Source organism: Panthera onca, chromosome D1 (genome assembly GCF_046562875.1).
Source record: "Panthera onca isolate mPanOnc1 chromosome D1, mPanOnc1 haplotype 2, whole genome shotgun sequence".
Classification (NCBI taxonomy): Eukaryota; Metazoa; Chordata; class Mammalia; order Carnivora; family Felidae; genus Panthera; species Panthera onca.
The window spans coordinates 42,609,832-42,624,339 of NC_138348.1; the positions used below are offsets into that span (position 1 = coordinate 42,609,832).

Sequence of the window (14,508 nt, forward strand, 5' to 3'; positions counted from 1 at the left end):
TGATACCTACCAAATACTAAGTACTTGCACGCATATTAATATAATCTTCACAATAACTCTTCAAGGAAGATGTGCTATCTCTAATTTGACAGATGGAGACACAGAGGTTCAGGGAGTTAGGTAACTTCTCAAGTTCACAAATCTAGTCAAAGAGAGGTCTGAGATTTAAATCTCTAAATCTTCCAGGACACCACACTTTTCCTTCTGGCAGTAGATTCTGTTAAGACTGGTAGCAGTTTACCAGAAAAGTTCTAGACATGTTGGATGCAAATCAAAGATTTACTTTTGAAGAAATTTAAAAATTCAGTAGATTAGGCATGATAATTGTAAGAGTTTTTCAATTTTGGGAAACTGTGAGACAGTGCTTATATGAGATGAGAAAAAAGAATTGGATAAACAACGCAATATTCTTTCCCATAACAAAGCTTGGGAGAACTAGAAATTCTGTGGCTTGATAGGTGTGTACTAGGTACCTGGTAAAGAATCCCTTAGTATGCAAGACAGTGGGTAGTCATACTTGCCTTTTGTAATGATAGTTCAAACAATTTTGTGCAATGATTCATGAGAACAATTGGACTCTCATGGTCTCCTTTAGCTGTTTATGATAATATGTTACCAGCAAATGCAAGTGAGAAATTTGTAGCAAATAGCTATAAGGAAGGGGGGATGATGAAGGTAAGGAGGGAGAAATACAAGATAACTACCATTTAGTTACTTATGCAACTAGACTGTTTGGTGTATACAAAAAATGTGGACATTTGGGTTAGTGGTGAAAACCCTGCCTCAGCTTTCACATTCAATTACAACTTATAAAAATGTAGGTCCTTGTGTATGAGTTTTTTCTATTTCTTTCCCCCAGAAGTCAGGGTATATATAATGTTATATGGTAGTCAGATTTTAAGAGGATATCTAAGTTACTTGGTATTCCCTGAAATGAGCTCTAGATGGGCCATGTGTTAAATATATACTGCTCAAGTACCTCATTTCATTTTTTTCTCAAGACTGTCCTCAACACCTTTTGTGATGAGACAGCTGCAGTTGTATCTGATGCTTCTGGTGTGGCCTTTTTGGTAAGAGCTGGAAGGTTGAAATTGGATCTCACATTTCTCTGGATCTTGAAATGAATGGGCAGTGACACCTTTATTTTATCTCACAATTGTCTGTATAAGAATATAATTAAATGTTGACCATCTAGACCAACCAAGAAAAGCAAGCTAGGGAAAAGATGGATAGTAGCAGCAAACAAATATTTGTTAGGAAATTTATCATATAAAACTACAGTGAACCTCTCAGCTTTGTGTGCCAGTGTCTTTAACTACTTCCACAACCAATTTTGTTGTCAAACTGTTCAGAATGAGAGTCAAATGGCTTGGTTAGAGGGTTGGCTGCTCTCCTTTTTTCTCTTTCTTTTTCTTTTCTTTTCGTTGTTCTTTTCTTTTCTTCTTAATAGTTGTTAACCAGTAATTAGACACCTTCAACCCTAGAGGTAGAAGGGAAGGAAAAAGATAGCAAGTCCTTTGACTAAGCTTGGATAAAATGAGTATCTGGAATATCTAACTGGAATATTCTGGAATGTTAAAGATAAAATTCTATGGGAAGTATATAAGTTAGTAAAGAAAAATTCAGATAATTGAAAATAGTTAATTATTTAATTTAGATTTACTGTCAGTTACCTTTAATTCTAACAGCATCTGTCCTGGAGTTAGATCACTTGAGTTCAAATTTTGCCTTTTGTATTTATGAGGTGTGACTTTAGGCAAATTTTAATTTTTTAGAAAAGGTTATTTATTTATTTTGAGAGAGACAGAGACAGCGTGAGTGAGGGAGGGGCAGAAAGAGACAGAGAGAGAGAGAGAGAGAGAGAGAGAAAGAGAGAGAATCACAAGCAGGCCCTGCACTGTTAGCACAGAGCCCAATGTGGGGCTCAAACTCAGGAACCACGATATCATGACCTGAGCCTAAACCAGGAGTCAGATGCTTAACTGACTGAGCCACCCATGTGCCCCTAGGCAAATTTTAATTAAAAAAAAATTTTTTTTTGTTGATTTTGTTTCCTTATCCGTAAAACAGGATCAGTGACATTATCTAAATGCTAGAACTGTTCTGAGAACTAAATGAAGTAATACATGTAGCAATGCTCTCAGTACAGTGACTTATACTTTCAAGCATATAGTAAATACTATTCATGTATCTTTTCAGCTATCTCTCTAACATCATCCATCCATCCATCCATCCATCCATATGTCCATCTATCCATCTTCCTAATGTTTCTATCAACATAGATTGATGATTTGGTGGGGGGGGGGGGGTTGGCATAGAATATGTAGTACTTTTAAGGTATGAAATGAATTTTTTTGGCCAAGGATGGGAGAAGAGGCGATAGCCCTGTAAAATCAAGTTAGGTACAGAAACCTAGAGGCTTTGCTTTAAATCCTCTGGTTAAGTATAATCCTCTAAATTTATTTCTGCCAATTCATTTAATAATACTTAAGTAATTGGGAAAATAATATTTATTGAGTGTTTTCTTTATGCGAAATATTATACTAGGTACTTGTGGGAATGCAGAGAAGCTAGGATTTTGTCCTTGCCCTTGAAAAGTTTGTAATCTGGTTGGGATTAGTCTTAAGAAATACAATGATATTACACTCTTTAAAAACATTATGTAAGATAGTATGCATTAAGTGTTGAATGAGTGACATAAAAAATGAATTTTCAGAGCACTTATTAGAAGTGATTAGAAATGTGGATCATAGTTCCTGGGAATAGTCTCCTGTGGTTTCCTAGTAATAAGAAAGGTGGGTGAGGGAAGTAGGGGGAGGCAGGCAGAGCAAAGATAAGGAGGCAGCAATAAGTGAAGTCTAAGTGTATCAGTATAGTCAGAATAGAAGGTTACAGTGTAGAATAATAGAAGATAAATTTAGAAAAATTGGTTGGTTCTGGATGGAGGGCCTTGAATGCCAGAGTCAAGAGGTTAGACATTTTTTTTCTGTCATCAGGGGAAAGCCACTGATGTTTCTTGATCAAAAGAGTGGCTTGATAAAGGGAGTGGCAGTAAGATTGATTTAGAGGGGCAGGGGGATGAAATTAGGGAAACCAGTTTAGAGCCTGCTGCAAGAGTCTAGGTATGAGGTGTAATAAAGCCCAATACTCAGGTGATTATGAGCATGGTAAGAAGGTGTGAGCAGAAGAAATTTTATTAAGGAATACTTGGTGGCATTTAATGACAGGCTGGCACTGAGGAACAAGAATAAAAGAGGAGACAGATGCAGTGTCATGTTTTGAATTGGATGATTCCGAGAATGATGCTTTTCTGGGTGTGAGTGAATGAGGGAGAGTGTTGAGGAAAATAATGATGAAACTAATTTTAAGTTTGTTGAATATGACATAGCAGAGTACATCTTGGTATAAATGTCTAGCAGTCATTTGAGGACTGTTGTATTTCAGGATGATGAGAGAGAGCTCAGTGTTGGGTATATAAATATAAAAATTATATGATTTAAATATTAGGGAATGGGATGTTTGACAAAAAGAGCATAGAGAAAGAATAATGTTTAAGTTGGCAGCATTAACATATGAGTGGTATTTTCTGTGATTATGTATTCACCTTAAGTTTGAAAAATAAGCTGTTTGCTCATCTCTCCCTCTCTGATTTTCCCTTTCTCTTTCTTTCCAATTTTAGATGATATGTAGACAATGCTGATTGTCTACAATGTGTGTGCACTGTGTGGGGCATTGACAATCCAGTAAAGAACAAGACAGACATGATCCCTAGTCTCGTGGAATATACAGAATAGGCTTTTTTTTTTTTTTAAAATAAAACAAAATCTTTTAATATTTTTTATTTTTCTTCCTTTAATATTTTCTAGTTTCCTTCTATAAGCTTATGATAATATCTTTGCAAGCATTTATCTCCTTGGGACTAGAAGACATTCTATGACAACAGGTTTTTTTTTTTTTTTCTTCCTCTTGTTGATCCTTTTTTATTATTACTATATTGCAAGGAATATTCTGCAGGAGCATATTTTAGGAATGTATTAAGTTCTCATCACTGAAGTTCAAAAAACATTGATGGCATCCCCTCTGTGCCTGGAGGTTTTTATTTTGTTAAGCTTATAAGTAGGGTTTCTTGGGCCAGGGTGGGGCGGGGGAAGCTTTATTATGTGACTTGAAAGTTGGCAAGGTCAAGGAAAAAGATCTTTTCCAAAACAGTCTTATTTCTCAAACTCAGACTTCTTTTAATGATGTGAAATTTATCTGAAATCACAATAAAACTTGCAACTGGAGATTGGACTTTCGCTTTCCTTTTTTTCTCCTATCCTCATTCCGCTTCTGATTTAGCTACACAGTCAATCCAGTGCCTTTAACTCACCCTTTTCTCCAGGCCCCATTCTAAATTTTTTTAATGTTTATTTATTTATTTATTAAAAAAATTTTTTTATGTTTTATTTATTTTTGAGAGAGAGAGAGAGAGCACAGGAGGGACAGAGATAGAGATGGAGACACAGAATCCGAAGCAGACTCCAGGCTCTGAGCTGTCAGCACAGAGCCTGACACAGGGCTCAAACTCACGAGCTGTGAGATCATGACCTGAGCCAAAGTCAGACGCTCAACTGACTGAGACACCCAGGCGCCCCAAACCATGCTTCCATTCTAAAAAGGGGTAGTGGTGGAATAAGAACGCAGTGTAAGATGGGCTGGTCATTTCAGATTTATAAAGGATGAAATGTCTAAGTTCATATGTGAAGATTCAAGCTCAGGGAATCTAACGTTGTGATGGATTCTGATTCATGCCACTTGCACTCTAGTGCTGTGCTTCTCCCTCTCCCTCAACTGACCCATTTTTGTATATGTGTTGGAGGATTAAAAATGATATTTAGAACACAAGTATCAAGTAAAAATGGAATATAAGTCAATGGCTGGTGGGCGTGTTATATATCTCTGATAAAAAAGGAGGGCATTATGGGGTGCCTCGGTGGCTCAGTTGGTTAAACATCTGACTTCGGCTCAGGTCATGATTTCATGATTCATGGGTTCAAGCCCCGCTTTGGGCTCTGTGCTGACAGCTCAGAGCCAGGAGCCTGCTACTGATTCTGTGTCTCCCTCTCTCTCTCCCCCTCCCTGCTCTCTCTCTCTCTCTCTCTCTCTCAAGGGTAAATAAACATAAAAAAAAAAAAAAAAAAGGAGGGCATTATCAATGAAAGAAGAAAGCCCCTATGTGTGGAGTGTTTTCAGAATGGGCTAGTTTTTTCCATAGTGGAAGGAATGATGTAAATCTGAATGTTTTAACTTTTGAGTTAGATATAAAATCACTTTACAAAAAGAGCGTTTAAAAATTTTTTTTTAATGTTTACTTATTTTTGAAAGAGAGACAGAGGGAGAGAGAGAGACAGAGCATGAGAAGGGGAGGGGCAGAGAGAGAGGGAGACACAGAACCCAAAACAGGCTCCAAGCCCTCAGCACAGAGCCCAATGTGGGGCTCAAACCCACAAACCGCAAGATCATGACTTGAGCCAAAGTCAGATGCTCAACCAACTGAGCCACCCAGGCGCCTCCCCAAAAGAGCTTTTAAACAGCAGTTCGTTTGCAGCAACATCTGTATTTATATCTTAGGAATCTTCAGGATATGGGAGAAACAGGTCAAATTTTCAGTGCTTTAATACTAACCCAGTTGTGGGTTATACTGAAATTACTTTCATAATGGACCAATCTGGCCACCAAATTTGGACAAGAATTTCAGATGCTGAGTGTTTCAGTAATAATTGTGAACCTGTACCCTATGCTTGGTTATTTTTCTAAACTTGGATAGAGATTACTAAATCAGTTTTGTTAGGTGAATTTTCAATCTTGAAAAGACACGCCACTTCAGAAGACAAAAATGAAGCATAACTTTTTTTTTTAAAGGAGAAATGCAGACAAAAGCTTTTGAGGTTCAATCCTACCTGTCTTTTTCAACTTTCAGAAAGGTTTCTAGTCTGGAAAGAAATCTCTTAAAGCATGGTTTTTATAATGGATGTGCTGCTGACATACACTTAACATTATTGGCCCAAATGGCAGCAATATAATTTGTAGGCCTTGTATTCTGTCTGGAAAGTTGTAGTGCTCTCATTGGTATTTGTATTCACTTTTTGTGAACTGGTCTTTCGTGTTGTTTTTTATTTTAATTTAATGTGAGACTAATAAATCTTATTGTTAAATAAGAAAGATTGCATCATAGCTGTCAGTATTAAAATGCACTCCTTTTTGGGGGAAGCCAGATAGATGTGTTTACTCTGTAGAGAGATTTAGATTTGATTTTTTGTTTTCTTCATGGTAATTATGTTTGCACTTTGCTGATCACTAGTTGTGCATTATTACAATGGAAGGTGACAATTTGATTGTCTTCAATTGGAGAAACAAGTAATTTTATATTCACTAAGCTGTCAGGTAACACTAACTCACAGTACTAAGAGCTCCTGGCAATGCAGCTTGGCACCTATATTTAACTGCTTTGATGCTTGTGTAACCTCCGCTGAATCAGAAATACTTTGCCTGCTGGAAATGGTTTTCAGGGTTGTACAATGAGGTTTTCATTAAGCAGACAAACTGAAAATGAACTGCAAAGCCACGGTTGTTTCTCTTCCCTTTCCTTCCCTTCCCTCCCCTTCCCTTCCCTTCCCTCACCCCTCTCCACCTTTCCCTCCTTCTCCCCTCCCCATTCCTCCTCCTCTTCTTATTTGATAGGAACCTGAAATTTATGCCTTATTTCATTTACATGAAAGAGACGAATTGCTGGATTGCTGCTTTATTTAGCTGAAGGAGAACCTCAAAGATGAACTTCTTTATGTAATTTTGTTCACTGTCATCATGTGTGAGCCTTCATTTTTTGAAACGATCTATATAGCATCAATTTTCATTTTTCTCTTTTTTCTGGCAATATTAAAAAAGTGAAAATAGAAGTAAGGATGGAAAAGTATACAGGGACAGCCTCCTACCCTTTCTCTCTGAGAAGTTATTGTTCTGGTTTATGATTTTTGTTAATAAGTGGATAAGATATTATCCACTTGTAATTGGGCTTCCAGACTAGAGGATTGGTTTCAAGCTGACAAAGACATGTTTGGCATTCATTTTAAAAACTATGGTTCTCATTTCATGTGAAGAGGAGATTCAAAGTAAGCATATATAAATAAACTCATTCTGCTATTATTTTAGACAGCTTTCATTCAAGCCACATAGAGGTCTTTCAGTTGAGCTATAAAGTCATTGTGCTTGATTAAAATCCTCTAACTTAGTGTGTATTTATAGTAGCCATTGTTTGGTTTTGTTCGTATTGTTAAGTGGCTGATTGTATTTATAAATTCTGGGCCTGGCTTTCCAAAGCAAAGATCCCAACAAGTTTCTGGTACATAAACTGTGAGAAAAATTCAATATTACTGTAAACAAAAGTACAGACAGAGGTTACATGAAGTCAAGTTGTTTTGATCTCTTGAAGAAACTGGATACTCAGAGACACATGTAATGATTACTGGTTTTCCATAGGCAGTCAGGCAAGCAGGCTCGTCTTTAGGCTGGTTGCCTGCCTCTTCCAGCAGATACTAACCAATTAGACAGAGGTGGTTACGTGATGTAACATTATCAGGAGAAACAATTCATGAGTCAAAGCATTCCAAGACATATGAGCTCTAGTCCAAAGAACAGTCTTAAGCTATATAAAGTGACAGCAATATTGTCAGCTAAATATAAACTCTAGAAACACAAACTTTGATGACTTGAGAAGAATCTGTTCCAGGTAGTCCTTGTTTTGTAAGAACCTCAGAAGGCCTTTGGAGACAATTTTGTGCTTTGGTGTGAAAAATTAGAAGGCTTAGCTAAGTCAGAATCCATTAATTGAGGTCCCTTCTTAGACATACTTCAAGGGCCTCAAGCATATTTCGTTTGCCTCATCTCTGTTGATCTGACAGATAACACAAATCAGTGAGTTTTCTTCTAACAGATATTGTCTGTATATGTTACCATGTTATGTTCTGAAAGAGCCACTACAAACATTAAAAGATAGGTTTACAACCCTCCAACACAGCTCTGGAGGCAGTTACCTTCTTTTTCTCTGAGTTTTCTCAGTTACTTATTAACTCATTTCCAAAAGCCCCAGATGAAAGAGAGACAAAAAAAACCTGGCAGAAGCCTGGGGCAGTTTGGGGGTGGAGTTGGGGAGTGGAGGTAGTGCTGGAGAAAACAATACAAAGAATCAACAACCACCCTCAGGCTTTACTCAAATGAAACAGGAAAAGCTTTGAAAGGGATGTCTTCATTTTAATGTCTGGAATTGGGATCCTTTCCCACCCCTCAATCCTTAAAGGGGGGGAATTAGAGGTACAGGAAAAAAGTTTTAAAATCATTTTTTTTTGCCCTAGGCTGGGTGGACTGGCATCCTCTGTAGGGTTCCTGAGTATTGTGCATTTTGGCAGCTGAGCATATCTGTTACTCATGCTTCTTAAAATGAGAGGCACTGTGTTATATTTTTGGAAAATTAGTTGTTTATTTCTCAGTATCAGATCAATTGCAGCATTAAATTAACAGTGAATTATTTGACTGAAATAAGTCTACCTTGGTAGCCTGGGGCTGAGTTGCAAAAGTAAATGTGAATATTGTCCTGAATTTTTAATTTTTTCTTTAAGTAAACCAACTATTAAATGTTGCTCTATGTTAAAAACAGAGCTTCTTTTGAATAAATGTGATACACTTAAAAAGTGAATGCCATTTGATAATTATCTTAGAAATAAAGAAATAAATTTTAAAAATCAGGTTAAAAATATTGTTCCGATAAATTTAGTGGCTCTTTTTGAAACTTATCTAAATCCGAAAGGATAGTTTTGAAATGGATTCTTCCCAAGCAGTAGTTAAAAAAAGTAATTTCAAGCGGTGATGCCTTATGAGAAAGTTGTTTTAAAATAATCCTAACCTTTAAACATATACAAATAACTGTTTCTTTAAAATTAACAACATCAGATTGGGCTGGTTTAAAATTCTAGAACATTTAATTTTCTGAGACAGAGGGATTAATGTATACATATGCACATCCTTACCATTTTATAAAGTCTTGGACCAGAGATTCTTAATTTCTTGTCAAAGAACACAAAGTAAATGTACTGTCTGATTAAGTTTGTAATGGCCTAGACATTCAGCTTTCATACTGGGGTTTTGGAGCAAAATAACTATCAACTTTCTAGAGATACTCCTACTGACTTCCTAGAAAACATTATCAATTGCTAGAGACTTATTTCCAACAATCTCATTCCCAAAAGTCCTAAGCCCTGAAGTTCTTCACGATGTCCTGGCATCCTGGGAATTCACTTGATCTTCTGGGCAGAGACATTTCAAACTCGGGGAACACATGATGGGAATTTAGTTTCATGTGTCCCAAAGATATGTAATTCTCTTTGGAGGTTTTACTTGATAATAGCTATGCCCCAGAAAACCATCTTGTTTAACCAATGTGATAAGTTGACAATGTAGTTTTTCTCTCTGATTATAATGTACTCTGTGTAGTCAATACACTAGTACCATGTGAGTGTAATTTCCTCTTTTATTTTATCTCCAATGCACTGTATTATAAATAAACAGTTAAAAAAAACACCAAACAAATCTGTTGCATCTCCTTTTAAGATTGTACCACTGTAGACACTTGTTCTAGTAAAGTAGAATTGGGCGCATTTGATTGCATTTAAATTTTTCATGCTTCAGCAGTTTGGCTGGGAGCACAGTAAAGAAAAATCCCATGAGCGAGGATAGTTTAGAATAATAGAACTTGATTTTGTGTATTATAGCGGCAACATTTGCGCTGCTTTAGTTAGGGTTGTGTCAGCACTTCCATTATAAACCCCTGTTTTCAGGGGGTATAACTAGGGAGATTTTTTTTAATACAAATTAAAAAAACAATTCATTTGAATGATTTTTAAGTTATAATAGTGCAAAAATAAAACAAAGTAAAGTCATATATAAATTGACCATCTCACAAGGATTTTGATTCTTTTGCTTATTAGTTTTATATGACAGCAGCTAAAGTAAGATGCTGTTCTAATATGCTGGGGGTGAAAGTTTTGGTAATGAAAAATTACTATGTGAGCATTAAAAATAAAAGTAAACATCCCATGTGACACTTTAAAACATTAAAACAAGTGTATATTTGACTTATGAGTTTCTAAAGGAGAGTAACCATGGTGCAATGGTTATGGTAAAGGCATTGCCAAAAGTCAAGTATCTTCACAGCTTCCAGAATAGTTCAGTTGGTCTAGTAAAGTGTTTTAAAAGGGAAAGCCAAAGTAAAGAAATGAATGAGGATTTAATCAGGAAGTTGAAGCATTCTTTAATAAAGTAATTGTGCAAAAAGGAATCGGTAAATTGAATCTAATAATCAGTAAATTTAAGACTTGTTTAATAAACTGTGTTTTAAAAAGAATTTGTACACATTTTCCTTTTAAAAATACAACAAAACTACCAAACTACAACAAGAACAACAATGAAAGAAGCCCACCAATTTTATCAAAAGGAAATGGCCTGCAGGGGGACAATACCACAAAAAAATCACTGTTTTCTCTGCGAACAACATGCTGAGAGCTACAGTAAACTCAAGCACTTAAATAAAATATGATATGGTAAAGTATTCTTCTTGGAACACAAATGTTAATTCCTTTGCTAAAGGGAAGGGTTTCAAAGTTGAGTATGCCCTCCTTGGTTGTTAACAATAATCATTATTGTCCTACCTTCCCCCTCTCCTTGTCCCCTAATGATGGTGTGAACTGAGGATGAGCAGTCAAATTTAATATTGCTTTATTTTGGCAGCCTACCTTTTATTTGCAACCTTGATAGACATTTGTATTTGGAGGTGCAAAATAAAAGACAAATTGTGTGATGTTATAAATAGGTAGCTTTCCTGAATGGTCACTGGAGGAATCACCAGAAGACTGTTGATGAAGTAGAGGTGAAGCCTTTCCTCACTAATTGTATTCAGCGTGTAATTTCTAAACTTCCCTCTGAATTTTGATTTTCAATTAACACTCCCCATTTGAAGATAATTTTCTATTTAATGTAATTGCAGGAAATAATTTATTGGCTGATTAAGACTGAGGGCCCAGCCTTCCTTAAGAAAACACTCTAACAAACCAGCCTTTAAACTCAACTCAGCTTTGGACAGATTTAGTCTATTTTTACAGCTGCACGGTTGTGTTTAATTAGGATTGTGCACTATTGTTCATTGGTGCAGTTTATACTTGAAATTATTCTTAAGAGACTTTTCATTTTGGGTTTTGTGTCATGATTAATTTATACTAAAGCAACAATCACAGATATTGCTATTGGAAGGAGCCAAGTCACTTTATAATAAGAGGATGTTTGTTGGGGAGCTAAAGTCACTCTGAGTTTTGCCTTATGACTTCCAATTGTATGTAACTGTTTTTAAAAGCAGCAGTAAATTCATTCTTTTGTTTTCCATGTGAATGATTACATTATTGGCACTATCATTATCTGGACTATGAAAACACTCTTGTTGTTCATGGTAAACTCTGGATAAACTTGCAGACCAGTTATAATTTGCCTGGTGTTACTGTAGGATTTTACAGTGATTCTTGTACAATAAGAAACATTCTTTGGTAACATTTTCTACACATGCATATACATTTTTCTATTTGTGAGTACTGATAGAAATAAGTCAAGAATATACTTATCTGATTCTTTGATATAGTACTCTTTAGGGCATTTGATTTCTTTCTCCTCAAAGAGAATATAGACGTTCTTCTGCACTTCCTTTTCCCCATGTTATTTTCTAGTATCAAGTCTAATGGATGAAATTTTATTATTTGTAGAATGATTATTATAAGTAGGTATCAGCATTTTAATATGTTTCAAAGCACTTCAAAAGCCTGTAATACTTTTATTTAGAACTGTGCATAATTAGATTAGCTGATCTTATATTAATTTTTTTCACTGTAGGATACTAAATCTGAACCCCCTCATTAATTGTGAGAAATTTAGCATTAGCTGTTAAATCCTATGTGAAACATGGGCTGCTACATAAAAACTACTGTTTAAATTGGAATTAACTTAATTATTTTTCTTTGCACTTGATATTTCCTTCACTGCAATATTCATGAAAGCATGTGACAGATTTGTAAATTTAACTGTTAATCTCAGATTTCTAGACCCTTTAATCAGTATTTATTTGTCTGTAGAAACAGTACTAGCAAGTTAATGATTTGCTAATTTGAAAAATGCTCATGTGGTTTCCTATGTTAACTGATTTGTGCATTTTTTAAAAAATGGTATGAAATCAATTAATGTTAAAGAGCAATTAAGGTGGAGATTTTATTCCTTCGTTACACAGCAGTTTTAGAGCTAAAGATGCTATAAACCAAAAACAACTTAAAGTTTTAGAAAAAATTCTCAATTGTCTCTTAAGTTATAAACTTTTGATGGTTTTGTTTCTAAACATTTTGCTAAGAAAATCATGTTGATAAAGCATAGAATGGAGACCTTGTGCAGAATGTAGTCAATGTTTACTTGTGGGTACATAGATGACTGTACAGTAATTGTTTTGCAGTTTTTTTAAGTTTATTTATTTATTTATTTATTTATTTATTTATTTATTGAGAGAAACAGAGAGAGAGAGAGAGACAGAGAGAGAGACAGAGAGAGAGAGAGAGAGAGAGAGAGAGAGAGAGAGAGAAGCAAGCAGGAGAGGGGCAGAGAGAGAGGGAAAGAGAGAATCCCTAGCAGGCCAACATAGGGCTTGATCTCATGAACCTGAGATCATGACCTGAGCCAAAATCAAGAGTCAGATGCTTAACTGATTGAGCCACCCAGACACTCTTGTTTCTGCAGTTTAAAAAAAAATATGATGTATAGTAGGCATTTTACAATTTTCACAGTAAATGTTTTGAATTTTGTATGTACTTTCTAATATAAAATAGAGGCATAGGTATTTCATATACTCTATTCAAATGTTATAAAATTGTCCTAAGACTAATCTATCAGCCACTCAATCAATATGTCACTTAAAAGTTAAGTTAAAGTAGTTGACACATTTGGAAGATCTTTAGAAAAGGATCAGATTGACACTAAACAATGTTAGGACTAGCACTCATAGGTGTAGTTTACAAGGTATAAACTAAAGTCAGGACCAAATTTGCTTAGGACTTTCAACATGTATTGTGAATTCTCCTGATTATATTTTCCCACATAGACTTCTTTTGTTCTTACATAAAGCGTCAGAGAAATTTGGATATTTGTACTTTGAAATTATTCTTCAAACTGGCTTATTTGCCAGTTTATTCACTTATTTATCCCCCCCCCCCCCCATTGTTAGCCATCAACTGAATTACTCTTAAGAAGCTAATAATCTAGTTGGGAGAATTGGGAGGAAAAATACACATATGCATATACTATACATTATGAAAACCTGTTCCATGAAAATTTCATTTGTGGATGGAGAAGGGAGAAGATGTGTAGCAATTACTAGGAAGAGGTTTGCTGGGTTAAAAGCAGAGAGGGAGAGTGGTACAGATGAGCTGAACTTTTATCAGTGGTTTAAAGTAGCTCATAAACAACTTGAAGTTAGAGACCCTACTTTTTTTCCTGAATTAGTCAAATGTAAGGGATGGTTTGTTCTTTTGTCATTGACAGATTTTTTGAACCCATGCTCTTTCTCTCTCTCCTGCAGAAGAATGTCTTCCAAGCAAGCCACCTCTCCATTTGCCTGTGCAGCTGATGGAGAGGAAGCCATGACCCAAGATTTGACCTCAAGGGAAAAGGAAGAGGGCGGTGATCAACATGTGGCCTCCCATCTGCCTCTGCACCCCATAATGCACAACAAACCTCACTCTGAGGAGCTACCAACACTTGTCAATACCATTCAACAAGATGCTGACTGGGACGCTGTTCTGTCGTCTCAGCAAAGAATGGTGAGCTTTTAAAATCTGGCCACTGTCACTAAGCGTGTCCTTTAGTATGGCCTCATCACAAATACATGTTTTAGAGAAAGCTCAAAATACATATCATAGAATTATTTGTGTTCAGATCATGAAACAAACACCATGTATATTATTAATATTACTAATATGCTAGTAACTGGGAAAAATTGGAAAATGGTTTCTGATTTAGTTTTTTATACATTCTTAGGTCAACTTGCCAAAAGATATTTAATTTAATTTGGGGGAGGTTTGGTTATCTTATTTTCTGAATCTCTCTCTTTTTTTAAAGTTTATTTATTTATTTTGAGAGAGAGAGAGAGAGAGAGAGAAAGGGAGCAGGGGAGGGTGGGCAGAGAGAGAGGGGGAGAGAGAATCCCAAGCAGGCTCCGCACTGTCAGCGCAGAGCCAAATGTGGGGCTTGAACCCATGAACCCGTGAGATCATGACCTGAGCCAAAATCAGGAATCAGACGCTCAACTGACTGAGCCACCCAGGCGCCTCTCTGAATTTCTTAATAAGGTGGTAAACTTGGTAATAACACAAAATAGGTACGATCAAATAAAGCGTGGCT

At 35.9% G+C, this 14,508-nt stretch overlaps 1 protein-coding gene across 16 annotated transcripts in view; it reads left to right on the forward strand.

Moving 5' to 3' along the window:
- SOX6 (SRY-box transcription factor 6) overlaps window positions 1–14,508 on the forward strand; it is a 693,831-nt gene that overhangs the window by 323,631 nt on the left and 355,692 nt on the right. For 15 of the 16 annotated variants that reach the window (XM_078433264.2, XM_078433262.2, XM_060606110.3 and 12 more), the window contains one exon: window positions 13,688–13,928. In XM_078433264.2, the coding sequence (XP_078289390.1) occupies window positions 13,692–13,928 (237 nt within the window). In that variant the 5' untranslated portion in view covers window positions 13,688–13,691. Of the gene's footprint in view, window positions 1–10,508; window positions 10,629–13,687; window positions 13,929–14,508 lie in introns of those variants that run through there. The other variant, XM_060606118.3, reaches the window with a different exon arrangement.